At 54.2% G+C, this 26,957-nt stretch overlaps 3 protein-coding genes across 21 annotated transcripts; 1 reads left to right on the top strand and 2 right to left on the bottom strand.

Moving 5' to 3' along the window:
- Positions 1 to 1,773: 1,773 nt before the first annotated feature.
- Positions 1,774 to 10,801, bottom strand: CHRD (chordin). 14 transcript variants are annotated; one of them, XR_005019810.1, is made up of 24 exons: positions 10,588 to 10,801; positions 10,252 to 10,355; positions 9,644 to 9,773; positions 9,362 to 9,505; positions 9,181 to 9,280; positions 8,970 to 9,057; positions 8,470 to 8,611; positions 8,214 to 8,354; positions 8,047 to 8,129; positions 7,823 to 7,970; positions 7,556 to 7,662; positions 7,312 to 7,431; positions 6,511 to 6,667; positions 5,944 to 6,164; positions 5,392 to 5,505; positions 4,796 to 5,068; positions 4,624 to 4,717; positions 4,451 to 4,507; positions 4,072 to 4,175; positions 3,497 to 3,599; positions 2,837 to 2,991; positions 2,572 to 2,674; positions 2,348 to 2,404; positions 2,082 to 2,223 (listed from the first exon to the last, which is right to left on the bottom strand). XR_005019810.1 is itself a non-coding variant. In XM_036851864.1 (23 exons), exons 1-23 carry the CDS (start codon positions 10,733 to 10,735, stop codon positions 2,168 to 2,170), a joined length of 2,892 nt encoding a protein of 963 aa, XP_036707759.1. In that variant the 5' UTR covers positions 10,736 to 10,801; the 3' UTR covers positions 2,030 to 2,167. The 14 variants fall into 14 exon arrangements, 12 of the variants coding, with proteins under 12 accessions (XP_036707756.1, XP_036707757.1, XP_036707758.1 ...); XM_036851864.1 differs by lacking the exon at positions 2,348 to 2,404 and having other exon boundaries at positions 2,030 to 2,223; XM_036851866.1 differs by lacking the exon at positions 2,348 to 2,404 and having other exon boundaries at positions 2,030 to 2,220.
- A 992-nt stretch (positions 10,802 to 11,793) lies between these two features.
- Positions 11,794 to 17,955, top strand: THPO (thrombopoietin). Of its 5 annotated transcripts, XM_036850255.1 has the most exons (7): positions 12,867 to 12,960; positions 14,291 to 14,476; positions 14,711 to 14,838; positions 15,131 to 15,217; positions 16,721 to 16,888; positions 17,128 to 17,208; positions 17,325 to 17,955. In XM_036850255.1, exons 2-7 carry the CDS (start codon positions 14,464 to 14,466, stop codon positions 17,706 to 17,708), a joined length of 861 nt encoding a protein of 286 aa, XP_036706150.1. In that variant the 5' UTR covers positions 12,867 to 12,960; positions 14,291 to 14,463; the 3' UTR covers positions 17,709 to 17,955. The 5 variants fall into 5 exon arrangements, with proteins under 5 accessions (XP_036706149.1, XP_036706147.1, XP_036706148.1 ...); XM_036850254.1 differs by lacking the exons at positions 14,291 to 14,476; positions 14,711 to 14,838 and having other exon boundaries at positions 11,794 to 12,960; XM_036850253.1 differs by lacking the exon at positions 14,291 to 14,476 and having other exon boundaries at positions 12,753 to 12,960; positions 17,128 to 17,955.
- A 3,579-nt stretch (positions 17,956 to 21,534) lies between these two features.
- On the bottom strand, positions 21,535 to 26,936 carry POLR2H (RNA polymerase II, I and III subunit H). Of its 2 annotated transcripts, none has more exons than XM_036850263.1 (5): positions 26,750 to 26,936; positions 23,872 to 23,955; positions 23,694 to 23,787; positions 22,810 to 22,893; positions 21,535 to 21,902 (listed from the first exon to the last, which is right to left on the bottom strand). In XM_036850263.1, the coding sequence occupies exons 2-5, from the start codon at positions 23,918 to 23,920 to the stop codon at positions 21,785 to 21,787; spliced, it is 345 nt and encodes a 114-aa protein (XP_036706158.1). In that variant the 5' UTR covers positions 23,921 to 23,955; positions 26,750 to 26,936; the 3' UTR covers positions 21,535 to 21,784. The 2 variants fall into 2 exon arrangements, with proteins under 2 accessions (XP_036706158.1, XP_036706157.1); XM_036850262.1 differs by lacking the exon at positions 26,750 to 26,936 and adding an exon at positions 25,246 to 26,519.
- Between the last annotated feature and the right edge of the window lie 21 nt (positions 26,937 to 26,957).

Below are 26,957 nucleotides of genomic sequence, written 5' to 3'. Positions count from 1 at the left end.
ACCAGGGAAGCCCTCAATGATTTCTTAATAGTGGTTATCTAGGGGTTGGAATTCCTTCTTTCTAACAGGTGAGTTTTTCACACATTTGTGTATTACCGTAATTATTCACAGTGATTTACTTTTATGATGAGCAGAAATAATTCTGGCAGCTCCCTTTGTTCATGAGCTCATATATCAAGGCCAAAACAATGTTATAAGGGCGACTCCATTCTCAGACCTCCATGATCATTCCACGATCCCTAAGAATTTTTCCACTTTTGTCATCTGCAACAATGTCTCTCCAGTATTCCAGAATTTGCTCTATGTTTTTTCCTTCACTCATCCTCTTTGACTACCTAAAATCTGATGAGCTAAAATGTGCCCCTTCCAGCATGCCTGGTGAACTCCCTCCTTGTCCCAATTGTGTTACTTTATGAAATTACCCCCTCCTGTCCCTTTTGTTGTATCAGAGGTGTCACACTTTTGTTTCTCTATCTCCCATTATTTTCATAAAAGACTAAGGGTAAAATGCAATGAAACAGTTGTCCGGAAACCTATTTTGAAAGCAACGAACTCTTGTTTAGAATGCAAACTCTTGTTTAGGCTTTCCCACAAGTTGAGAAGCTGACGTGAGTTTTAGAGTGGCGGACCCTGGACTCTCCACTCCCAGTAAGCACCTGGGCCGCCTCTCTCCAGCCCCCATTTCTCCCTCAGCCCCGAGGAGGCATCTTCTGCAGTCTGTAGTCATAAATTACTCAAATACCCGCCTGGACACGGACTTGGCCCAAAGTGAACTGGCAGCTGCCAGCAGCGCCACCATGCGATGGCTCCGAGTGGCTGTTCATCGTGTGACATACCCCAAATCCCATGTGGCATATAAAAGATGGCCAAGGGAAGTCACTGGAGAATGCTGAAAGGTGACTCTCAAGTAAAAAGTGGCAAAGTGGAGGGCTGTATGTGAGGGAGTTTTCTCTTCAAAACCCAGGTGTATCAGAACCACCCCCATTTCTCCTCTGACCAGAGCCCCTGTTTTTACCTTCCGTCTCCTTCTGCCGGAGAAGCTCGGAAGCCCAGTCAAACTCTCTGCAAAGTAGAAGGCCTGACTGACCCCAGGGTAACAGATCAAATTTTAAATCCTACCAGCAGGGCTTCCCTGGTGGCGCAGTGGTTGAGAGTCTGCCTGCCGATGCAGGGGACATGGGTTCGAGCCCTGGTCCAGGAAGATCCCACATGCCGCGGAGCAACTGGGCCCGTGAGCCACAGCTACTGAGCCTGCGCGTCTGGAGCCTGTGCTCCGCAACGAGAGGCCGTGACAGTGAGAGGCCCGCGCACCGCGATGAAGAGTGGCCCCCGCTCTCCGCAACTGGAGAAAGCCCTCGCACAGAAACAAAGACCCAACATAGCCATAAATAATAAATAAATAAATTAATTAATTTAAAAAAAAAAAATCCTACCAGCAACAGTTGTGAGACACTATAATACTCAGCAAAAATGCCAGCCCGGGCAGGTCACTGGAAACTAGTGTCCAAATCCTGCTTCAGGTTGCCTGAGTTCTTGAAGCTCTATTCCATGTCAAAGACGGCCCAAGCCCCTCTGCGGAATCCGGGCATGCCATCCCCCTGCTGTGCCATCCTGTCCCCTTCCCCGGGGCTCTTCCCGCTCCCCAAGGGTCAGAGGGAAGCCCCAGGAGCCGGTGGCCCTCTCTCTCCCTGCCTACCCTCAGACCCTTCTCCACTGGGGCTCACTCAGGCCCCTGGTCACAAAGAAACAACCACTAGCCCAAAGACTGGAAAAAAAAGTTTTAATAAATACAAAAATCTCCAATAATGACTCTGCTCAGCTCAGGGGCAGCAGGAGTGAAGTGGGGGGACCCTTGGTGCTGAGTGAGGATAAATTAAAAATCCCAACAAGCCAGTGACATTATGTACAGAAGGAAAGGGGTTGGGCTTCCAAGGCAGAGGCGAGAGGGTGACAAGGCCGAAGCTGGAGTGGACATGGCACTGGTCGGCCCTGGCTACCCCTCCCCCTTGTGGAGTTGTGGTTCCCAGAGGTAGTGGGGGAGGGAGAAGAGGCAGAAAAGAGGGGCCAAAGGCACTGGATTTCCCGCAGGAGAATGCGGGGTCCTCGGCGCCCCTCCTCCCCCAGCCCAGGCCCCATCCTCTTGGTCACGCGGCCTTCTGGCTGCTCCCTAGGAGCCTTCAGCTTCTTTCTCCAGCTCTGGAACTGTCCTGGTGTCTGCAACTGCTGGAGACAGAGGGAGTGAACTTTAGAAGAGGAGTGAGGGAGTGGGGTGGCAGGGAGGGCACAGCAGAGCTCCTCTGTTCTGGTCCCAGAAAGGTCAGAATGTTTTAAGCAAGTCAGCACACACCAGTTGCATGACTTTAGCCTAGTTGCCCGATTCCTCTGAGCGTCAGAAATCTCATTCCTAAAGAAAAGGTAATCGAGAACAAGTCCACAAGTTTGCTGTGACGGGGGGACGGGGTGGCACTTGTGCAGCAGTGGGCGCTATTCCCGCCACGTGGCAGGGGCTCCCTTCCCTCCCCAGGCGTCCCACAGGCAGCCGGGAGCTGCTGCCCCAGACCCCTCACTTACACCGCCGCCGGGGTGTGCAGTGGGAGCAGCAGCGGCTCTCCTTCCCTGGGCCGCAGGACAGTGGCAGTGAACAGTCATCCCGCTCACAGTGGGGCACCCCTGCCTGGTGCAGGACAGACCAGATCCTGAGGGTCCCTGAGGCGCTGGGGCACAGCGGCCTTCAGCCTCTTGGGGGAAGCCCGCCCCCAGGAGCCTGCCCTCCCTGGGAAGTTGCCCTCCCCCAGGCCAGGTCCCCAGTGCCCGCCTCACACAAGCCCTCACTTACCCCACATCTGCAGGTGATGCAGCTCATCTCCCCAAAGGGGGGCACCGAAGGGTGCCAGCTCTGGCTCTCCGGGAACCACTGCCCTGCAAAACGGCAGCCCCGGGGCCCATCAGCCTGCATGGGGTCCCCCAGCTGGGGGTGGGCCCCTGACCCCACTGTTGGCAGGGAGAGAAGGAGGCAAGGAGGAAGAGGTCAGTAGATGTGAGCTCTGTGAGGGCCATCCAGGTTTTATTCGTCACCCAGCAGTTTCTGGCACTTAGTAGGTGATAAATTTGGATGGATGGATGGATGGATGGATGGATGGATGGATGGAAGGATGGAAGGATGGAAGGATGGAAGGATGGAAGGATGGATGGATGGATGGATGGGTGGGTGGATGGATGGATGGATGGGTGGGTGGGTGGGTGGATGGGTGGATGGATGGGACAGGAACTGGATCCCATCACAGTCCACTAACACATGCACATTCTTTCCAGCGTGTGTAGATCCCTGGCTCCAGGCTAGGCACAGAGCAATGCTGGGTAAATACTGAATTAGCTGAGACATCCCTTCCATCCACCCTCACTAGGCATCCCCTCACCATGCATCCCCCCCCCCGACCCAGGACAAGGACAAAAAGCCTTATCTGCCCCAAGAAGCCTCAGTGCCCACCCCCCTCACCTGGACACTGTTTGCAGCAGTCAGTGGGGTTGGCACGGACAGGCTGGGCACAGGCCAGCCGGGGACACTGCACCTTCTCACAGTGCACCTCTCCAGTGCCCCCCTGTAGGGATCCATTGAGTGAGGGGTATCAGGAAAAAGGAGGAGCACATAAGCCTCCTGCTTCCTCCCTCTCCTTTCCCATACCTCAAAAGTAATACATCCATGGCCTTTTACTCAGAGGCCCTGGGCTGGGGCTTTTTATGTACCTGAACTCAAATTCTCATTGTGGCCCTGCAAGGTAGGTGCTACCACATCTGCTTATGGGAGAGGAAAGTGAGACTCAGGGACGCACAGAAAGTGCCCAGGGTTACATGGAGCTAGTCAGCTGGCAGAGCCAGAGTTCACACCCAAATCAGCCTGTGCCCTTTTCCTATATGTAGGAAGCCAGCTCTCAGAGCCCAGGGAACTCTTCTCATGTTATTTTGATCCCTGAGCCCTCCTCACCAAGACTGGGCTTTCCTCTCCTAGCAGCCCCCTCCCCAGCTCTGCAGACTCGCTGGGTTCCAGCACCAGAGAAGACTGGGCGGCCATACCTTGCAGGTGCAGACAGCGCACTTAATTAAGCCAAATGGGGGCACGACAGGGTGCCACCGGGTGCCCGCTGCCCGCCAGCTCCGGTCGCCATCAAAATAGCAGCCTGGTGGGGGACAGTGCCCAGCTGCCATTAGCACTGAGTTCATTGGCTGGGCCCACAACCAAGGCTTGAGCCTCAGGCCAACCCCGCAGTAGTCTAACCCCAGGGCCCACTTGTGGGCCAGTGAATCTGATGAAGCCCATCAGGTGTCACTTGTAACCTGTGCCCCTCAGCCTCCCTCCGCCCCCATATACACTCTCCCCTCCCATCCCCCCGCCCCCGTCCCCACCCAACAGCTCCTCTGGGTTCCCTACCCCTCCACGCCCACTTCTGCTCACCCTCTCCAGGGTCCCTGTTCTTCGGCAGCCCCGGCAGGTCTCCGACATCTTGCTTCTCTGTGGATCCAAAGAAGTAGTGAAAGCAGACGGTGGCCCCCTCCTTCCCTCCCCAGAGGCCTCACCCCCACGCGGTGGACCCTCCATTACCCTCTCTGCTCCTGCAGGGCACTCACCCAGGCACACAGGGCAGCACTGGTCCGGCGCCTGCACCGGGCTTGGGCAGCTGGGTGGTGGGCACACCATGGGGTCACAGATCACCGTGCGTCTCTACAGGGAGGGGTTGGGGGTTGACTGCGATCCTGCCCCAGAACCCAGGCCCCAGTGTGCCCTTCCAGGGCCTCCTACCTGGCAGGTGCAGAGCGAGCAGAGCGGGTCATAGTTAGGAGCCCAGCGAGCCCCATGGGGGCGCTGCTGCCCCTCGAAGAAGCAGGTGTTGGGGTCTCGGAGCCGCCCGGGGCCACCAGGTTTGGCTGGCGCTGGGGCGTCTGGGCCCAGCACAGCGGGCAGCGCAGCCGCCTCGGCCACCACTGCATCCAGAGCCCCGGGCACCCGCACTTCTTCGGCCCCTGCCGCCGCCAGGCGCAGGCCGCCCGCCTCGCACTGGTTGGTGATGTGCACCTGAGAGGAGAGGCAGGTTGAGGCAGCGCCCGGGCTCCCCCTTGCGTCTCCACCAGCAGCGGCCAGTCAGCCCAAGACACCCTGAGCGCCCCTGCACCCCAGGAGGATGCTATTATCCACAGCAAGCATCCCAGCTGCCAAGGACAGATGGTCAGCTGCTAGCCTCATTAAGTACCTCGTCTGGCTTCATCCTCCCGACCAGCCAGGAGGGAGTGTGTGTGATTCTACCGGCCCCGGGGTTCAGAGAAAGCAAGGGACTGACTAAGGCACACAGTGCTAGCCCAACCCTGGACCACCCCCTCCGGCCCGCACTGCCTGCCTACCTGCCCTTGCAGCTCCCCTTGGGGGCTACCCTTGGTGGTGATCAGCAAGGAGGCAGAGCCCTGTGCCAGGTGCCGCAGCAGCTCAGGCTCCAGATCCTTCACCACGCCCTGGGCCTGTGAGTAGACAGAATCAGGGACGGGAACAAGGCACTCTAGGGCTGAGCCTACCACTCCCAATTCGTGGGTAAGGACACTGAGGCCCAGGGAGATTAAGTAAGGCCTCCAGGATAGCAAAGCCCAGCAGCAATGGCGTAGAGCACAGAAGCCAGGTCTCTCTGGCCCCGATTCCATGGCAACCCACCCCACGTCGAGGGCTTGGTCCATCCCACATACCCCTCTGGAGGTTCAGGATATTACATACTATCCAAGAGATCCCACCAGAGTAGGATGCAGGAGAGAGGATGGATAATAAAAGGCTGAGTCAGATTCATACCCAGGTCTGTCTGACTCCTGAGGCTGCCTGCTCTCTGCTTCTCCTGACAAAGGCCCACACAGCCTTTCATGCGAGAAAGTAGATCTTTTCCAAACTGCCTCCCACCATCACGTCCTCACCTCTGGGCCATAGAATCCCTTCAGCAGCCGCCGGGGCCCTGGCATCCCAGGAGGCCCGAGGAGGTGGGCAGTGATGGTGCCCTGCTCTGAGCCACCAAGCCCAGCCAGCAGCACTTCATAGTGCAGGTGACAGTGGGTATCCAGGGAGAGCCAGGCATGCCCTGCTGCCTGGCTCTGCACGGGGGGCAACACCAGGGCTCCTGCCAGGGGCACAGGTAGTGCTGGATCCAGACAGAGGAGAGGTGACAGATGAGAAGGTGGCCTAGAGCAGCGACTCAATCCCGGCATTCCCCGTCTCCCCCAACACGGACTCCACAAGCTGCCAGGCACTGTCCACAGGCCCAGGGCTGGGGCAGCAGCAAGTGAGAGCCCTGCACCGTGTGTGGTAACAGGGAGGGTCTCCCGGCAGGGCCACCCTATACATCCCCACCTTCTCCAGATGCCACCTGGAGCTCAGGCACAGAGAAAGACAGCACGCCAGGCTCTGGCCCTCTGGCACCATCCCTCACATGCTTGAGTCACAGGTTAGAGGACACCAAAGGGCAGGCAGACCCCTGGAGCACTCACTATCATGGCGGGCGCTGTGCCCACTGTAGGGCAGGGCAGCCACGTGCCCCCGCAGCTCTCCATCTGGGAAGTCCTTGGTGCCCACGTTCAGGAACAGCTCATTCTGCAGCAGCATATGAGCCCCCCGGGCACCCAGCCCAGGGCAGACACCCACAGCCTGGGGGGCAGGGAAGGGTGAGCCCCAGCTGTAGCCTGCCAGGTCCCAGATGAACCCCTCCTCAGTTTTCACACAAGCCCGAGATTCTGAACCCTTTCCATGTTTTGTGCCCCCACTAAACCCATACACACTTCCACACACCAGTAACACTGGATAAGAACCTGGCAGGCCCAGGTTCAAGTCCCTTCCCTGCCACTTCCTACCTATGCACCCATCTTGAGGAGTTACTTAATCTCTCTGATCCTTCACTTCGCCATCTATTAAATGAGTACTGTGAGGGCCAAAAATAACAGAAGCAAGACAACCAGTACAGTTTGTGACACATAGAAAGGGTCAATAAATGGCAGCCACTGCTATCACGTTTACTGTTATATGATCTGCTGCACTGGTCTCCCTGTGTAACTCCTTCCACTTGACATGAGCTTCTGGAAGACAGGGGCCACACCTGATTTTCTTTGTACTGCAGTCTTTAGCCTGAGGCTCACTAAAAATGTGTCCAGTGAATCAATGCATCAGTGAGAGAGCCTGTGAGTGAGTGAACGATGCAGAACATCCCTGCTCATCCAACATGGCTTCCCACAGCCCCCCGCACTGTCAGCTCTGGTGCCTGGGACCTGCAGCTCTGCTCTGCCTGAAGCACTCACCATGTATCCTCCCAGCTGGAGTCCAGCCATGTGGCACAGGACAGTGTGCTGGTTCCTCCGCTGAGGCTTGGTCTCCAGCGTCATGGCCACCACCTCACTGCCTGTACCTACCACCTGTACCTGGAGGGCAGGGTCAGGGAGGGCAAATTGGAGTAGCGGAGAAGGCCTGGGCCCTGAACCATTGCAGGCCAAAGCCCCGCCCTGCCCTGCTGCCCTCCCACCTCCTCCATCCCCCAACTCTTACTTGGTAGATCAGGGAGCCGTTTCCTAGCAGTGTAAGGCTGGCTGAGCCGGCTGCACCTGTCTGAACGGGGATCAGGGCATCGGCCCCACAAAGGACACTTTGCAGAACTGCAGAGGGGCAAGACAGGTGGAGGCAGGCTTGCTGCATGGCCATTCACACCCCCAGCCCCCAGGATCCCCTCCTATACCCCCCCCGGCCCCTCCTCTGGCACTTCTCTGTGCCTCTCAGTTGTGTGTGCCCGGGGTGCCAGGCTTCGCCCTGCCTCACCATCACAGCTCTGCCTGGCAGCAATGTGTCCACTGATGCGCAGCCCTGGCCCACTTGCCCTCTCCAGGGCCATCTGCAGCTCCCCCAGCACCAGCCAGTCCATCTCCTGGGCTGTCAGGTTGGGCAGCACTTCAGCAAAGCCCGGCTCCTGAGGGCAGAGCAGGGTATGGTGGGCACAGCAAGAGGCCAGAGCCCGTGGCAGTAACAGCCAGACCCTTGCTCACCTGGGCTGAGGCATTGGCCTGGAGCTCTCGTAGTAGCTTCCCCTGGTGTAGAATCTGGAGCCGCAAGGGAACCTGGGCTGGTCCTGCAACAGCCGCACATGTGGATACCTCTGAAACATAGGTGATCTCCCTACCCTCCTCACATGTGCTGCCCCCATCCCACTTACCCCCACTCCTGGCTTCCAGCAGCCCACGGAAGAGCAGCAAAAAATGCAAGGAGTCCTCTGTGTCACTGAGCGTGAGGAGGGCAATGCCCCCTATGCCCTGCTGTGGGGGGCCTTCCAGGGTCAGGATGGCACTGAAGGTCTCTGTGGGAGAAAGGACCATGAGAGCCCACCAGAAAGTCCCCTCCTCAGCCCACTCCATTCCTGGGGGTAGAGAAGACTCCAAACTTCACGTCCAGGAGCTGTTTGCTCCCCTCACCTGCGGCCAGGGCTCGATGCCGGATGAGAGGCCCCCAGACCTCCCCTGAAGGGTGACTGGGTGTCACGAGTGCCACATGCAGCTGTTCTGCCCTAAGGAGCCGCAGAGACAACCGAGGCACTGCTCGCCACACACCACAGACCTGGAGCAGAGAGACAAGACGACTCTGCTCAGAATGCAGGACAGGCCTGCTGAGAGGCCCATGTCTGGTGAGGAAGGAATATGGGAAGCTGCCCCCAGGCCCTCTTAGGAAGTTTGAGAAGGGGCCCTGGAGCCAGATGCCAGGGTCCAAATCCTGGCTCCACCACTTACTAGCTGTGTGACCTTGAGCAAGTCACATTCTGCTACTGAGCCTCAGTTCCCTCATCTGTAAAATGGGCATCATAATGTCAGTGCCTTTCTCCCACTGGGCTGTTGTGAGGACCCAAGCAGGTAATGCAGAACATGCTCTCAGCACAGCGCCCAGACTGGATAAGCACTCATAAACGGCATCATCTCACCAGGCCATCTTGGGTAGGGGCTGCAGGGTGTTCAAACAGGATGCTGCCAGTGGAGTCTGAGAAGCGGATTCGGGTAGGGCGGTCCAGCCTGGAAATGAGAGTCCCCTGAGCACGGACTCTGAGCCTAGGCCAGAAGCAACCCCTCCAGCCTCTCCCAATTCTCCCTCCCTGGCCCCCAGCTGACCCCTCCTCCCTCCTTCCCCTTTCTCACCGCCGGTAGGAGATGGAGAACCGCAGACTAGAGCGCAGCAGTGACACTCGGGCCCGTGCCACCGCTTGTGACCTTGGCCCTGTCAGCAGCGCCACGAAGTCTGTGAGGGAAGGAAGATATCCCTAGTACCGTCACCCGCTGTTGTAGCCCGGCCCCAACCATGACCCCAGTCCTCACTTACCCAGCCCCTGCCTACCCGTGTGGCCGTCTCCACGCCCCCGATCCTCAGCTCCCGGCTCCCCGCGGTCGCTGTAGCTTCGGTGCTCTGGGTCCCGCGGGTACTCGAAGGCCAGGCCCGTCGGCTGCTTTTCCAGACCGCTGCGCTCTGCACCGGGGGTGGGGGACGCGGGTTTCACCTGGGCACGAGGAGGGCCACTTGGCCGCTCCATTCGCTCCATCCGCGTGGCCCAGGACCAAGCATCGCGGCCCTGCTGCCCTCCTCTCACCGCGGAGCGGGCCTTACCCTGGGGGCAGGTCTGGCAGCAGTGTCCAGGCAGCTGGCGCGGCTGCCCGCAGGCCAGGGTTGGGCACTCAGGTTTGATGTTCTTGCAGCTGACCCTGCCCGCGCCCCTTGCGCGGCGACCCCACTGAGGCTGCTCGCAGAGAAGACGGGAAAACCGAGTGAGGGCAAGACGCCGTTGGTGAGACTCAAAGGCGAGCCGGGAGGAGGCACGGGACCAGGGCAAGGTCGTCCCACGGGGTGAGACTGCTCTGTTACATACAAGCTGCATAACTCTAGACAAGTTACTTAACCTCTCTGGGCCGTAGGGTCCCTATCTGAAAAATGGGAGTAATGATAGTATCTATCCAGCATGGTTGTACTAGGAGTTAAGCGAGAGACAGATGAAATGGAGTTGGCAAAGAGCCTGCCACACAGTGGGTGATCAATAATAGGCAACACCTGAGACTTGAAGGGGGCGCTTCCTCCCCGCTTCCTCCGTCAGAAAAATATCCCAAATATCTGCAGACTGACTTCTCTTTCTTCAGCAACTTCGAGTCCCTCCGACGTCCCAAGACCCCAGCGGTCCCCGACCCGCGAGGGCCCCGGCCACGGCCATTGGGTCCACTCACCGCCTCGCAGGCACACAACACGCAGCGCATCACCCCGAAGGGCTCCCCCAGGTCCGGGTGCCACGTCTCGTCCAAGGCATAGACCTTCCCGCCGAAGGAGCAGCCTGCGGGGACGGACTTGGCTGGAGGCAGCTGTCCCCCTCCTGCCGTGTGCCCGCCCCGGGCGCTGCCGGCCGGGCCCTGGGTCCCCGGGCGCGACGCGCCTCGCGGCCCCCGCCCACCCCTCCGGGCCGCCCGCCGCACCGAGCCACCTGCGCCCGGCGCCCCCTCCGGGCGGGCGCAGACTTGCCCCGAGCAGGACTCCCCGCCCGCGCCTCCCCCGGGGCGTCCACCTACCTGCTGCTCCCCGAATGGGCAGCGGCTCCTTCTCGGGCCGGATGGGCAGCGCTGGGTGCTCGGGGCCGGCGCCGCGGGCCGGCCGGGAGCAGAGCAGCAGCAGCCCGAGGAGCAGCAGCGGGGCCGGCGGGGCCGGGAGGCTCGGCATGACGCGAACGGGACAGCTGGGGAGGCGGGAGGGAGGAGGGAGCTGGAGAGGGAGGAGGGAGGTGGGAGGAGGGCCGGGCCGGGGGCGGTACGGCGGGAGGGGGCCGGGGCCAGGGCCCGAGCTGTGCGGCTAGGGGCTCGTCGGGCGGCCGCGGAGTCGGCGCCGCGCCGGGCGGGGCGGGAGGAGCGGCCGGGAGGAGCGCGGGCGGGCGGGCGGCCGCTGACCCGGGCCGTACGCGGCTCTAGTGCCCCGGGCGACGGCTCTGGCCCGTTTTATGCCCCGCGCCCGGCGCCCCGGCCGGGGGCCTCCTCCTCAGCAAACGGGGCGGCGGCGGCGGCTCGGCGAGGGGCCGGGCTGAGCCCGGGGGGTCCGGCCCAGCAGCAGCGGCCCGGATCGCGAATGGGGGAGGGGAGGGAGGGGCTGGAACCGGGCAGGGGAGGAGGGAGGGGCTGTAGGCGAAGGGGGAGGGGAGGGGGAGGGGAGGGACCAGGGGGCGCAAAGAGGGGAGGAGAGGCGGGTCTGGAGCACCCCCTCCCAAGCTGGACCAGGAGGTGCGTGTCCGGCCCAGGATGGGAGCCCCAGACCAGGGAGGGGCAGAGACTGCCCGAGGCCTGGGCCGGCCACTGGGCTAGGACTGGGTTCCTGCAGGAAGGATGAAGAATTGTCTTTAAGGATGACTACGCGCAGAAAAGGCCCGTCAACTCATCTTCGCCTGACGCTGGGCCCACAGCACCTCTCAAACCCCACACCACTCTCACTGCCTAGCCTGTGTCCTACCTCTTCTCTGAGCTCTCTCCTCATTCTACTGTTCCCCAGGATAGGAACTTAGCCAGAAACAGATAGTATCCCCTTTCTGTCTGGCGACAGTGTTTCTCTCCCTACTGTTACCTGTGCTCAGGCCCATCCAACCATCATCATCCCCAGCCTGACGCACTTTCCCACCCTCTTCCTTCACCCTGGGGACCCTCTGCCTCTCCACCCTACCCACAACCTCTTTTGTCTTGGTTTCCTGGTCATGATAGCCTCCCTGCCCACCCCCCACTCTCCCACCATCCTCCCAACCATCCCAGCACCCTCCTTCCTAATCTTGGGAGGCATCTCGTCTGGCTGAACTGGAGAATTCCGGGATCTAGGCCATACTCTTTAGCAGACAGCCCCATCCTGGGGAGGAGGAGCAGGAGACAGCCTGAGGAAGAACTGGGGGGGGAGGGGGTGATGGGAACAAGGTCAGGCCAGGAGGCCCCTGAGGACGGACTGTGGGGAGAGTGGGACTGAGGGGAAAGCAAAGGAACTAGAGCCAGGGCCAAAGGAAGAGGGGGGCCAGCGGGAGGTATTTGCGGGGGAGGTTCAGCAGCTGTCTTTCCTAAGACAGGGACACATGGGCCTGGTTATTCCTCTTGTCACATGTGGAGTGGTAGGAGATGGAAGAGGGAGAAAGACCAGGCAGGCAAAGAGGGCACTGGCACAGAGATAAGTGGGCTTAGCCATCGGAGCCACTGGGCCCCAACAGAGTGGTACCTGAGCACAGCTTAATCCAGCACAGGCACCCTCTCAGCTTGAAGGCCTCTCAAACTGTCCAAACTGCTTCCTGGTAACACTGACCCCTGACAGGGTCTTCTGTAATACAGGCGACACCCACATTCCCACTTGCAAAGGGGGCATAAGACATGACCCCCAGAGGGTTATTGGCGAGAAAAGCAGGAAAGCAAGAGTCCTAGTAGATTTTAGCAGCAGGTGTGGTGTCCAGGGAAAAGAAATCTGGACACCCAGGAACTGAGAGACCCACCTGTCTAAAGCCAGACCTCCGTGCCCTTCCTCAGGGACAAAAGTGTCCTGCCAGAATCCTCCTGGAAAAAACCTGTTTCCCTCCCATCTTCTCCCCCAACCAGGTCCCAGGTTTCCCATCTCCTAGGGAAAGACAGATCCCCCTGTTCAAATCTTCTGTGTGGTGTGCGTGGGTGGAGGAGCTGGGGCTCCGCTAGCGAACCATGGTCCAGGCAGGGGCTCCAGGTCCTGCGCGGGTGGGAGGAGAAGGCGTCACTTCCGGGGGCCATTGCCAGTGTCTAGTGGCTCCCTGCTCTCTGATTGGGCAGAAGTGGCCCGGGCAGGCGTGTGACCCCACTGCCCTGGAGGGGCTATGCCCCAGCGCCACCTGTTTTCCTACCCATCTGCTCCCCAGAGTGCCGCCTGCTCCGCACCTGGGTCCTGGAGCCCTTCTCCACCCGGTGAGTGGCAAGCAAGGTTTGGAGTTAAGTGAGGGTAGGAAGGACAGGAAAGAGGAATTGGGCTCTCTGCTGGGGGAGGGGCAGGCAAACTGGAACCTACAGGCACTGACCTTTGTCGAGAAGAGTGTAGCCTTCCCAGAATGGGAGGAGCAGGACAGAGCAGGGGTAGGGGGTGGGGTGCTGGGTTCTGAGGGACTGATCACAGACTTGGTGGAATACAGCACAGTCGCGGCTGGCCCTAAGGAAAGGGGACATGGGCCCAGGGAGAAAATAAGAAAGGAGGTGTTTTTTGGACTTAGGGAACATAGCATCAAGCTGGACACAGCCCCAATCCCCATTCTTACCCAGTCATTCCTAGTTAGCTCACGAGGTTCTGAATCCTGGGGCTGGGGAAGCTGGGCCAGGCAAGCCAGGGCACAAGGAGAGGGTAATGGGAGGAGGGCTCATGCATGTTGACAGACCTACAGGAAATCCCAATATTGAATCAGGTGCAGGCCTCTTTGCACAACTTGTGAAAGAAGGAGGAAGCCATGTGTGGGGTCCTGCAAAGGAACCGGAAGGGGTCTGCAGAGGGGGCAGGGAGGAAGGTGCAGGCTAGGAGACAGATATGGTAGGTGTCTAAGGCGAGGTAAGCCCTGCAAGGTGGGCATCGTCTCACCCAGCATGTGCTCATTCCTGGGCAACTTGCTTCAGGAAGGAAGTTCCAGGACTGTTAGCCCATCTCTTCACCTTGGATAACCCAGTATTTCAGAGCTTAGAGTGCAAAGAAAAACTCCAAGAGGCTTTGTATGTTGGGGTAAATAGAAAAAGAATGAGAGGTTAATTTCTCCCACACCACCTCCTCAATCTTTTAATCACCGACCTTTAGTAGTTAAGTTTCATTTTTGCCCAATTTCCCTCCTCAACCCCAGTCCCCAAGCTACCCCTGAGCACATTGTACATGTTTGCTAGCTCCTCGTCCTGGCCCTGTATCCCATTTCCAATCTCTTCTCCAGGCTTGTGCCACAATGCTTCCCTTCTCTATCCCCATCCCAGATTTTCTCCAACCAAACAGGGTTGCTCAGACTTTGAGGCCAATTAGATGTGTGTGTATATATCCTGTCCTGCTGCTCTCGGCAGGGGGCAGGGGCACCAGAGCTGCCTCAGATGTCCCGAGGAACCCTGACAAAGAGATGTCGTATGCTACCATCACAAGATGATGTGGGAGCAGTCCGAGCTTTAGCAGTTCTAGGCTGGTCAGCATCTCACACCCTCCCAGCATCTGTTCCACCAGCCAGGCAGAGTCTTTTCCTTGAAACTCGATAATGTTCATTATTCCTGTCACTTGCAGGATAGATTCTAGACCCTCCTCCTTGGCCCACCTGTGCCCCACCTGTGCCCCACCTGTGCCCCACCCCACTCTGCCCAGAAGTGCAAGAGCCCAAGCCGCCTCCATGGCCCCAGGACGGATTCAGGGGAGAGGCCCCATACAGGGAGCCACTCCAACCAGACAGCCTGGCCAGAATGGAGCTGACTGGTAAGAAAACCCTTGAGAGACCTAGGGCCAAATCAGAACTTGGTAGAGGGGAAAGAGAAAGGAGATGTGCTGTGGTGCGGGGGCAGGGGGACCTCAATCTCCCAGGAATAAGGCCTCTGAGCGGCAGATTCCCTGGATTTCAGGTCTGGGTCCTAAGTGGGAATTCCTGGACCACCACCCAACAATGATTTCTTCCTTATCCACCCCTTTCAACCTCACCTCTCCTCATCTAAGAATTGCTCCTCGTGGTCATGCTTCTCCTAACTGCAAGACTAACTCTGTCCAGCCCGGCTCCTCCTGCCTGTGACCCCCGACTCCTAAATAAACTGCTTCGTGACTCCCATGTCCTTCACAGCAGACTGGTGAGAATCCCCAAGCACTCTCCCCACTATCCACCTAACTGGTGAGATACCCTGACTCCCATCACTTCCTCTCATTCCCTCCAATCACTACTCTTCCAATATTGTCTTCGGTAAGACCACCACCCCCTGATTACCACCCCTTTACAAGGATTATGGTTTACAATCAAACCCTCTCTTAAAAGCTCTAGTCTGGTTATATTACTCATGGAAGCCTGTCCTGGTAATTGGGCCACCATAACCCCCTCTATTTCAGCGCCCTCTCCACCATCCCCCTACCAATCTTTTTCAACAGAGCCAGTGCCCAGACGTTAACCCTTTGTCCACACCCGTCCGGCTGCCTGCTGTGGACTTCAGCTTGGGAGAATGGAAAACCCAGACAGTAAGAAAGCCATCCTTTTCCTTGGTTTCCCGAATCCTGTCTTCATGTGTTTCCTACTGATTCCCATGGATTTTTCAAAATTCCTGAGCTCCCTAAAAAGATCTCACCTTCAGCTTGACCACCCTTACCCAACATACATTCTACTATGGGGATATCCTCTGGACAAGATGATGGCTTGTGGTCCAGTATGTAAAATAGAGTCAAAGTTGACCACCATGAAAAGCTGGATAGAAGTCTCTCATGGCCATGCCTTTGACCTATTTCTGTTCAACCTTCTTAAGTTAGTGTGAAGAAGCAAGACTGATCTGTCATCCTCAGATGACACAAGACTGGGACACACAGCTAAAATAACAAAAAACAGGATTAAGTTTCAAACTGCTAAAAGGCTAGGTCAAAAACAAGGTGAAATTTAACAGAGATGTATATAAAATTCTAGATGTGAAAAGTAATTGAATAAAGTCCTATTCCAGCTTTCAGGCCACGGTGTCCCTACTTCCCTCATATAAACTTCTAGCCCTAGTACTTACTATGAAAAGGACCTGGGAGGGTTGGATTGACCCCAAACTTAGCACTGTAACAACATTATTGGAGTAGCTACTTAAAAAGGTAGGGATCATAGGTGGCTTTAGATGTTTAACATCCACATTGTAGAAATCTTCCTAAAAAACTCTATTCTGAGTGGACTGCACTTAAACTACTGCACTGAGTACTAGCCACCCTCTTTTAGAAACGTGCTAATTTACTCAGAGGGACCATATTAAACTAGCATGTTTCCAAAAGGAGGAAGCAACCTGAACAGTGAGAGGTTAGAAAATATGTTATGCGAGGAATGGTTTAAAAAAATAATAAAGCTTGTGTGATTAGCTTGGAGAAGAGTGTCAGTCTTGTGGTAGAGCATGAAGTGCTTCAGTCTGAGACTCACTCAGGAAACCTACCAGGAGGGAGCACTGCTTAGAAGGTCAGCTCCTCTACCCTCAAGATACCTAGAATTCCCTTGCTTCCCTCAGGTCTTCTGGGGGACTGGGCCAGGGAGGAAGGGTAATTGCTAGTGATCCCTTGTAGTTTCAGCTCTGCCATTTATCAGCAAGCCCCTTCCCTTCATCTTTATAATCTTTATGATGGTCTTATATCTACATTAATTTTTTTTTATATCATATGATCCTGGTTTTGTAGCAGAAAGAGTAGATTTGCAGCACTAGAACCAAGAGGTAAAAGCTATAATAGGGCAGATTTCAGCACAATGTAAGAAAAAAAAAAAAAAGAGCTTTTCTCACTGAAATTACATGTGAGACCAGGCTGCGTTACTGGACACTGGCGTTATTCAAGCAGAGGCTGATGACCAATTGTCGGGAGACTGAAGGAATTCCTGTACTGGGTGGGACCTAGGTCCTGTCCAATTCTCAGCTCCTATGATTCATTCTGCTGGCTACTCTTACAGGCTCCCCACCCGCTATTAGCATACCCTTTGAAGCTGTCCGCTTCTCTTTTCCATCTCTTTCCCAGGAGCAGACCAAGGCACAGGACGTTCTGGGAGCCGCGACCCTTCTGCTGGAGGCAGTGATGGCAGCGCGGGGACAACTGGGACCCACTTGCCTCTCATCCCTACTGGTGCAGCTTTCTGGACAGGTCCGCCTCCTCCTTGGGGCCCTGCAGGGCCTCCTAGGAACCCAGGTAAGTCCCCAGTCAAGGGAACTATAGAAGCTGTCTTTCTTTTCTGACTCGGTCCCCTCAGAAGACCTGAGGGAAGAAAGGGGAATTTTAGAAATCTTGAGGGTGGAAGAGCTGACCTGCTAAGGAGTGCTCCCTCCAGCCACAAAGCCTGGGTTCTGGTACCTTATCTTTCCCACATAGACAGGGAGGCATGATATCTGGCCCAGGTCTCTGGCCTCAGGCCCATCCTCTGCCCTCAGCTTTCTGCACAGGGCAGGACTACAGCTCAAAAGGATCCCAGTGCCATCTTCCTGAGCTTCCAACGACTGCTCCGAGGAAAGGTGCGTTTCCTGCTGCTTGTAGTGGGACCCACCCTCTGTGCCAAGCGGGCCCCACCTACCACAGCTGTCCCGGGGAACACCTCTCCATTCCTCACACTGAACAAGCTCCCAAACAGGACTTCTGGATTGTTGGAGACAAACTCCAGTGTCTCAGCCAGAACTACTGGCTCTGGACTTCTGAACAGGCTGCAGGGATTCAGAGCCAAGATTCCTGGTCTGCTGAACCAAACCTCCAGGTCCCTAGACCAAATCCCTGGACACCTGAACAGGACACATGGACCCCTGAGTGGAATTCACGGACTCTTTCCTGGACCCACACCCAGGGCCCTAAGAGCCCCGGATATTCCTCCGGAAACTTCAGACATGGACTCCCTGCCACCCTACCTCCAGCCTGTAGAGTCTCCTTCCCCAGCCCATCCTCCTCCTGGACAGTACACACTCTTCTCTCCTTCACCAACCTTGCCCATCCCCACGGTCCAGCTCCAACCCCTGCTTCCTGACCCCTCTGCTATCACACCCAACTCTACCAGCCGTGTTCTAGTTGCAGCCCACCCTCACTTCCGGAATCTGTCTCAGGAAGAGTAAGGTACTCAGGCACTGCCGACATCAGCATTGCCTCCCAAGTACAATCCCCTTACTCGGAGGAGAGGCCCTGGGAGACAACTGCAGCTATACAGGCATACCTCATTTTATTGCGCTTCATTTTATTATGCTTTACAGATACTGCATTTTTTACAAATTGAAGGTTTGTGGCAACCCTGTGTCGTCAGATGATGGTTAGCATTTTTTAGCAATAAAGTATTTTTGAACGAAGGTATGTACATTGCTTTTGTTTTTAGACATAATGCTATTACAGTTAATAGACTACGGTATCATGTAAACATAACTGGGAAACCAAAAAAAAACAAAAAATTGTGTGACTCGCTTTATTGTGATATTCACTTTATTGTGGTGGTCTGGAACTGAACCTGCAATGTCTCCGAGGTATGCCTTTACCAGATTTCCTGCTTTCACCTGAAACCCAAAGCCCTGGTGAAGGGAGACATGCAGGACAGAAAAAGTATAATTTTTTACTACATGCCATAAAACTACAAAACCTATTTTTTTTTAACTATTAATAATGTTCACCAGAGCAGTTAGTTATCTCTGGTCTATTTTCTGCACAATTTATAACTTACTATTTCTTTATATACTCTTTCTCATATGATAATGCTGCAAAGGCCTGGCCTGGCCTAGCTTCTGAACAGAGGTAGGGCTTATGACAGAAAAAAGCTTTGGTTTTCTGCTCAAACTAAGGTTAGTCTCTTTACCCCCTTTATTATCATTCTTAATGGGGCTCTGATCTCCTTTTCTTAGGAGATCCTTACTCTTGAGAAATGAATGAGAAGTCTCTCAGAAAAGCAGTTCCTACGCAATAGACAAAACTGAGACTGTATAAAGACAGAATAAACGAGAGGACCCAAAAGCTACCTGCAAAGCGAGGGGAAGATGTTCTTCTCGTGGGCAACACATCCCCCCTCCCTGAGAAAAAGCTAACAGGAAGCTTTGGAGAGCCTTACACCCCAGGTAAGGCTGTGCAGACGGGTCAGTCAGACAAGATGAGACCTGGATGTGACAGCTGAGCAAACAGCCAGCACTTCAGCAGCTCAGCAGGAAGCTTCACCAGGCGTGGGTTCCTGCCTCCCTCCTGTGGAGGTCAGGGGGAAATGCAGGAAGTGGCTTGAGTCAGTCTCCTAGAGCTCACACAGCAGGAGGGACAAGCACAAGTCAAGTGCAAGTTGAAGGCTCATTTCCCAATTCCCAGAAGTGTATAGTATCTAAAAAGCAACCCTGTGTGACACCATAAACTCTGCCAGGGGATCTCTAGAAAAGAAGCCAAGCTTATGGGGCTTTCTGAATAAATGCCACCATGGTGCTTGGGAAGCAGAGGTTTATATTGCCCCAAGCACTCCATTGCAAAGGTCAACACTACCTCTAGAGGTGTCTGTAGGAAAACTAATGGACGCTTTTTCCTCTCTCACCTCAACTCCCCAAAGGACAGGAAAAGTTAGCATGTAGGTAGAGGAGCCAGAAACCTAGGGCTCCAAACACTACCACAAAACCCCAGGGTCATTAAAGGCATTCCAAAACAGTAGAATGAAAGCCAGTATGTCAGGAAACTTATGCACATTATCTTTTTTAACACTTACACATCTCTATAAGGTAGGTATTATCATCTCTGCTTTACGGATGAGGAAACAGGCTCAGAGAAGCCCGGCAAGTTCCCAATGGTTTCACAGCCTGTGAACAGGAAAAGAAACACCCTAGGATGACTTAGTCTGGAGTCCATACATTCCCCAGTGTGGTGCACTGTCCAGTATATCAGTCAGTGACTCTATTTATTGGAAAAAATTTCCAAGTCCTTAGGGAGTACACATCAACAGTTAAAGGGTTCTGAGTAGAAAACCAAAGCTCTTGGTGGGGTGACCAATTTAGGCATCTCCAGGTGTCTCCCCGCCCCCCACCCCATGGACAGAACAGTTGCCATGGAGAAAAAGTCAACAAACGCACAAAGCTCAGAAGTGCCGTCCAAATCTCGGATGGTGTCAGTTTCTGCATGGGAGAAAATCAGTTCATCCACACTGCAAATTCCAGCATGGAGTCAAGAGAATAGTAAGTGGAAATTTTAACTTACTGAAATATTAAAGTAGGTTAAATTTAATGATCAAATGAAACATTTTATGGCACATGAAAGCCAGCACCCAGTAGAAGAGATGCCAAAGGGACCAGAGACAAAGAATTAAGAGTTTTCAGACAGTCAGCTGAGAGACAAAGATGGCAAAACTGCAAGAAGTATATAGCCAGAAAGTTCCAGGCATCCAGTACTGGCATTTGACTTACCCTAGGGCAAACGTAAATAACCCATGGGCTTCTCCAGTGGGAACTAACTTGCCTCTACGGAGCATCTAACCCATTCCCAAATCATTCTATCTGGCTGATTCAGACCCTTCTTCCCTTTACAGAAAAGACAAAAAACTGTTACAACGAGGACACTCTTATCTCTATTCAACTGTACACCAGTTCTCTTTCTTCTGCCACCCCAGGGCAGCTAGTACAGTCTGCTACACTACCCCGCAAACTATTAGCTACCCCGCAAACTGTTATCGGTAATTAGGTTCTCCCTCTCCAACCTAAATCCATCCTTCTCCAACCCCTACAAAAAAATTTGACTGCACGGAAGAGGTTCTAGGATTCTATAAAAATTCATCCCAACTCCCACTTCATCTCCTACTTCCCTCTCCCCTCACCCCCACCCCACAGTAAAGCAAAAGAAACACCTTTTCCTCCCCCCTGCAGAGGCCATTCATTTTCAACCCATTTCCCTAAATACTATTTCTAACACCTCCTGTGAAGACCTGAAAATGATGGGGAAGGAAATACCCCAGGCATCCCAGCAGGAGGACCAACTCCCATGGCAAAACTGGGAGATCAAAAGAGACAACTACTTAATACACACTTATGATCTTTCTGGATTGTTACCCTGAACTTCCCAGGGGAAATCAGAGTCCCATGTACTGTCTGAGACCTCAAATGCCAGGCTGAAGACCCAGCTCCGATGCTGGAGTCCTTGTAAGCATCACCATTTCCTCAACTTTGTTCTTCCCCCACTGATAAATTAATGACTGCAGTCTGGCTGCTGTATTGTCCCAGGCACTGGCACTGAACTGCCAAACCTCATTGGTATTGCTGCCCTGTCTACTTCACTGGTCTGTGAGGCAGCTCCCTGTTCAGTGTCACTGGTAAAAACCACCACCACTTACCCTCCCTCCAGGTCACCACTAGAATGTAAAGCAGAGAGCTAACTCCTCCACCTGCTTCCACAACCACCAAATCGTTCTTCCTCTCCTCTTCAGAGTTGTGTCCCATGCATATGTCTAAAAGCCTCATCTCAAAGCTTCCATGAAAATGACGAACATTTCCAGGCTATGCAAGCAACTCATTCAAGTCAACGTGATCTGACTTCCTGAGAAACTGAAAGTGTTGGAAGAACACGAGCAGAGCTCCTTGCCTATTCAGGATTCTATGCCAAATGGGTGGTGCCCTCAGGAGCCAAAAGCACAACACTCTCTCTCCCAGACAGAAAATCACATTGGAGGATCAATATTGGGGGTAGTCAGCCAGGAGACGGAGATAACCCTGAACCCAGATACCAAAATGTTGGGATAGATCCTACATTGACATGTGATCATCTGGCTGTGGGCCAGAATATTAATATACCATAGGCAAACTGGAAAAAATGATTTTAAAATAAATGGAAAAAACTTTGTTAAAAAAGAGGGGAAAAGAGTCTGAAAAAGTAAAGTTTAATTTAAAAAATCATATACATAAAACAACTTCTGATTCATTTTAAGCTCTCCCACTTGGTCTTTTGCAGGCAAGTCAGTTTCCCATTGAGTCCAGACCTCCTAAAGATGCACCCACAGTGGACAGAGAGCCAGCCCCTCCTGAACAGGTGAACAACAGCAACTGCCACTCGGGCTTGAACGAACGTCCATGACCTGAGTGACTAAGCAGCAAGGCTGGCTCCCTGGGTGGTTCAGAAGGCCAGTTTCTTCATCAGCAGATAAACTCGGGAATCCACTTCAAATCCATGCAGATTGTTGGCATCACCCTGCAGCCTCATGAGCAGGCCCCCATAGGACACGTAGGCAGAGCTGAAACAGAAGACCCGGTCCCATGAGTCTGAGCTCCAGAACAACTGTTACTCAGCAGCTCTCCAACCCAACCTAAGAAAAAAAAGGCAAAGGCATCCTTCTAGAGTTTTGTCATCAGGAACCAAATTGTTCTTTATATTGGCAAAGGTGGAAACTACTCCATGCCCAGAATAAAGAAAATGGTCAAATCAATTAAGATATATCCATTTACTGGAATGTTAAATAGCTATTAAAATGTTTAGGAATAGCTTAAAATTGACATGGGGAAACATGTTTTACATAACATTAAGCAAAAAGAACAGAACAAAACATTGTAATAAACAACATGAGCTCAAAGAAAAAAGTACACAGAAAAAAAAAACAAAACCCTAGAACATTCAAGAATGTTTATGTAAAAGATTCCCTCTGGTTATAGAATTATAGGTGACTTTTTTCCTTCTTCACGTTACTTCTCTGCTTTTCAAATTTCTTACAAAGGGCACATGTTGTTTTAATAAGATTTTAAAGAAAAGAAAAAAATAGTTGGGCAGAGAAACCAAAGAACTAGGGATTGGATTGCAGAGTAGCAAAACATACACACACACACACACACACACACACACACAAACAAAAAGGCCTAGCAGTTTAATCACTTATGCTGCATTTAGTTCTTGGAGAAGTAACCTTCCTTGGCATTTCACACAGCTAAATTACCAGTTTCTCATTTGGACCACCAGGCCCTGAGGTCCTGACAGAGGGCAAAGTGAGCAATCTACATTTCAGACTGAAAACAGTTCCCAAAACAGTTTCTTTCCGGGTCCCACCTAGGTCTGAGGTGCTTGGGGAAAGAAACCCAGGAAGCCTGAGCATAGTCCAAATTCTCACAAAAGGGAGGGGGCAAGGGCTCTCACAAGACCGTGGAACTTACAGGCGTGTTGCTGCTTCAGTAGAAGTTTCATCTCCCTCAATCCTGTACACTTTCCCATACATTACATACTCAAATTGGTCAGCCCTGTGGAACAATAGTGGCAGTTATTCTTAAATGTAGTTAACAACAATAAGAGGCCCTTTAAAAATGGTAACTGGTAACTAAGTGCCAGCATCATAACAACAGGCACTTTCCAAACATAATGTCATTTAGTCCTCAGAGTAACCCTGTGAGCTGGGTATGACCATCGATATTTTACTGATGAGAAAACTAAGGTTGAAAGAGGTTAAGGTTGGACTTCCCTGGTGGCACAGTGGTTAAGGATCCCCCTGCCAATGCAAGGGACACGGGTTCGATCCCTGGTCCAGGATGATCCCACATGCTGCAGAGCAACAAAGCCCCATGCGCCACAACTACTGAGCCTGTGCTCTAGAGCCCACAAGCTGCAATTACTGAGCCCCCGCCCCCTGCAACTAGAGAAAGCCCAGGTGCAGCAACAAAGACCCAACGCAGCCAAAAAGAAAAAAGAAAAAAAGAAAGAGGTTAAGGTTATTCAACAAATAAGTGGTAGAGCTGAGATGTGAACTGAGTGGGGCTCGAAAGCCTTTCCATCACACCAAACTCCCTCCCAAGACACAAGGCCCACAGAGCCTAGGTCATTCAGTGGTCATTTCCTCTGCCATCAAAAAGCTACAACTCACACCGTAATCACTGCTTTGGATAAACACCTGAATGTCTGAATTCTTAAATGCAGCAATTTCCTTAAGGTTACATAGATTCCGCTGATACTCATTTATTTTATGAATTAAGTAAGGGACTTTCTATACCACCTATCTACTTAGTCCTCAGGCATATTTCAAGTACTCCCTGCTCCACTTCCTCACCTGGAAGGCCTATCATCTGTAGGGTTGTATTCACCATCATCCAGAGTACCATCTTCATACAAAGTACTAGCTATGACCAACCGGAACTTGTCACCTGAAAAATAACAGCAGCATCAGAGGGTGAAGAACAGCTGAAATGGCAAAAAGCCTCCTGTTGTTGTTTATGTTCAATACTTACCCAAGTCTACAGGGTAAATCTGAATGTTTACATCTAATATGAGGTCCATCTTGAAAGATTCACTCTCACAATGCAGTCGAGACACTGGAGGGAAATAGCGAAAGAGTGGCAGAGGTCATTGCCTGGCCCAGGGCAGACCCTACAGCGCAGGGCAGACTCCTACTTTGTGGGGGCTGGATGCAATAGAATACTCAACCTAACCCAACCTGTATCCACTGGCCTCTCATAGACGTGCAGGCTCAATCACAACCACATATGCAGGGACTTCCCTGGTGGCGCAGTGGTTAAGAATCCGCCTGCCAATGCAGGGGACACAGGTTCGAGCCCTGGTCTGGGAAGACCCCACATGCCACAGAGCAACTAAGCCCGTGCGCCACAACTACTGAGCCTGTGCTCTAGAGCCCACGAGCTACAACTACTGAGCCCACATGCCACAACTACTGAGCCCTCGCGCCTAGAGCCCGTGCTCCGCAACAAGAGAAGCCACCGCAATGAGAAGCCCGCGTGCAGCAACGAAGACCCAACGCAGCCAAAAATAAATATTTTTTTAAAAAAAGAACCACATATGCAAGAAGGAAAGGGGACACAACCTATGGCAAGCGGATAGAATCCCCAGAAAAGAATCAAAGATCCTCCGGCAACAAATAATATCCAGGTTCTAGGCTTACCTAGGTGATTAAGAAACAACCTGATTTGGGGCAAGTTATTCATTCATCCAAAGGTTTTGTTTTTCTGTGCCAGGTGCTCTGCTAAGGGGATTATCAACTTGTGTAAGAACTGGGTTTTGTCCCAAAAAACATCCCAGTCTCTAGGCAAAAGAAGAGACACCAAGGACAATTATTGATCAATGACAGAATAAAGAGTTGTACACCAAGCAGTCAATGATCAATGACAGAATAAAGAGTTGTACACCAAGCAGTCAACTCTAACTCCGAGAGGATTTCACAAAGAGCTAAAGACTCTGAGGGCAATGGGCTCTGAGGTCGGATTATTCGCTGTACAGCCTTGGGTGGGTTGCTTACCCTCTCAGAGCAAAATGGGTAAGACACCACCTACCTCATGGAGGCTCTTGAAAGGAATAAGTAAGATAAAGTGTGTGTCAGGTGCACAGTACAGCGCCTAGCACAGAGTGGGCAGCGATTAGAAAGATGCCCGGAGAAAAGGCCATCCAGGCACCGGGCACAGCTTGTGTGAAGCCAGGGAGAGCGCGAAGTCTCCGTTTTCTCATCTGTAAAATGTTTCCTGAGAAAGGTCCCTACACCAAGACCTGCCGGTAGGGGTAGGCTACGTGAAATGGGTGGACTAGAGGCCCAGGGGCGTGTCCCCGAGGAGATTAGCCCCTTCCCCCAAACAGCCCCTCCAAATCTTACTTACCTCGGTCAAACTTTTTGCCCTCCGGGTCAATGTCTTTTACATCAAAAATATCCTCAAACAGGATGCCCGCCATGGTGAGGGGGCCACGAAAATAGCGGAGGGGCTGAGCGCGCGACCACGACAACTAAGGGTACGCGCACCCCCTCGCGTGGAGGAAAAGAGAGGAGAAAGGAAAAGACAGCACTTGAAGAGCGGCGGCTAAGAAACAGAATAACGCATGCGCACGGACAAGCAGGAACGCGGCCACTTCCGCCACCTAGCTCTCGGGGATTCTTAACTTCCGCCCCGAACGGTTCTTTCCGAGAGGCTGCAGTATTATGGGCGGGTCTCAGGTCCAAATAACTCCGCCCCGGGCGGCAACACGATAGGTCCCACCTCCGGCCGAGGCGGCGTCTTGTCCGGCTCTCTTCAGTGGCTCTACTGCGCCCTCTTCAGAAGCCAGGTCAGGAAGACTGGAATGCTTGGGGGCCTACCCCAGCCAGGGACCTTGATCCTTGGCCCAGAGAAGCCCGGCCCGAGCCCTACCGTGCCGGTCCGCGTGCCCGCCGAGGGCACAGTCCGTGCGAAGGGCGAGAGGAGCAGAACCCCGCCCCCAGGTCACTGGCCCGGCAGGGCTCAGGACCCAGCCTCTCCAGCTGGCACGCAGGCCGGCCCGGGCCGGCTCGGCCCATATGGCTGTCACCTGAGCCGGGTCCGTCCAGTTTGGGAATTTGCCATGATGTCACCTTGCGAAAGAGGAGAGCCTGCACCTTCCCCACCCCTACTCTCTTCCCTCACACCGCCCCTTCAGCAGGCATTAACCCCCACCCACTGCCCTCCTTGAGCACTGCCCCTTAAGCTCGGTTCTGCCCTTTCCCCCGCCACGACCCTCTCCTGAACAAGCTCTCCTATGTGCTCCTTTATCCTGACACTATCCTCTCCTACCGATACCACCTCTTCCTTTACATTGCCCCTTCCTCTAGGGTGCCGGCTCTCACACTGCCCGCTTCCTGGACACTGCTCCCTCCTCCTGGGAACCCCCGCTGCTCCCACGTGCCCCTTCACCCTTGTGCTGCCTCCTCCGGCACACTGCCTGTTTCCTGGGCACTGGCCTTTCCTATCTCTGACACTGCCCATCCATCTGTGCTCACCCCACCCTCTGCTCTATCCTTCTTCAGACCCTTACAGAGAACGCAGAGCGCCAGCAGGCCGTTCCCCCTTGGCGGCTAGACGTCAGCAGCTACTCTGATTTCTCCTTGGGCCCTGCCAGGGAGAAGCGACCTCTGTCCCCCCACGCCCAACTCCCAGGCACCTAGACCTCCCTTCCCTCTGGCCTCACCCCTTCCCGTTCCCTCCCCACCTCCACCCCCGAACAAGCCGAAGGCCAAGTTGCTCCAAGTGCACCTCCCTCGAGAAGAAGGCAAGGAGAAAGGAAGGGGATGAGAGAGACCGAGGGTCCCAGTTCCAAGCAGCCCCCTTCTGGGCCTAGCGTCCCCCTCCGAGTCCCCCCAGCTTTGTTTCTCACCCCCGACGGAGTGGAGGGGCCCTGCCAGGCCGGTCTGAGCCCTTGGCCCCTGCGGAGAAGCAAGAGAGGACGCCGCTCCTGAGGGATTGGGCCTGAAAGTCTGATTTAGTCTGATTTTTAGGCAGCCCCCGGCCCCAGGCCCTACAGAGCCCCAGCGAGTCCGGCCCCTCCCGGCCGGTTGCGGAGAGCCACAGACCCCGTCCGGCCC

The sequence above is a fragment of the Balaenoptera musculus genome, chromosome 4 (genome assembly GCF_009873245.2).
Source record: "Balaenoptera musculus isolate JJ_BM4_2016_0621 chromosome 4, mBalMus1.pri.v3, whole genome shotgun sequence".
Lineage (NCBI taxonomy): Eukaryota > Metazoa > Chordata > Mammalia > Artiodactyla > Balaenopteridae > Balaenoptera > Balaenoptera musculus.
The sequence above is the reverse complement of the archived record's forward strand: the minus strand, read 5'-3'. Positions and strand labels throughout refer to the sequence as shown.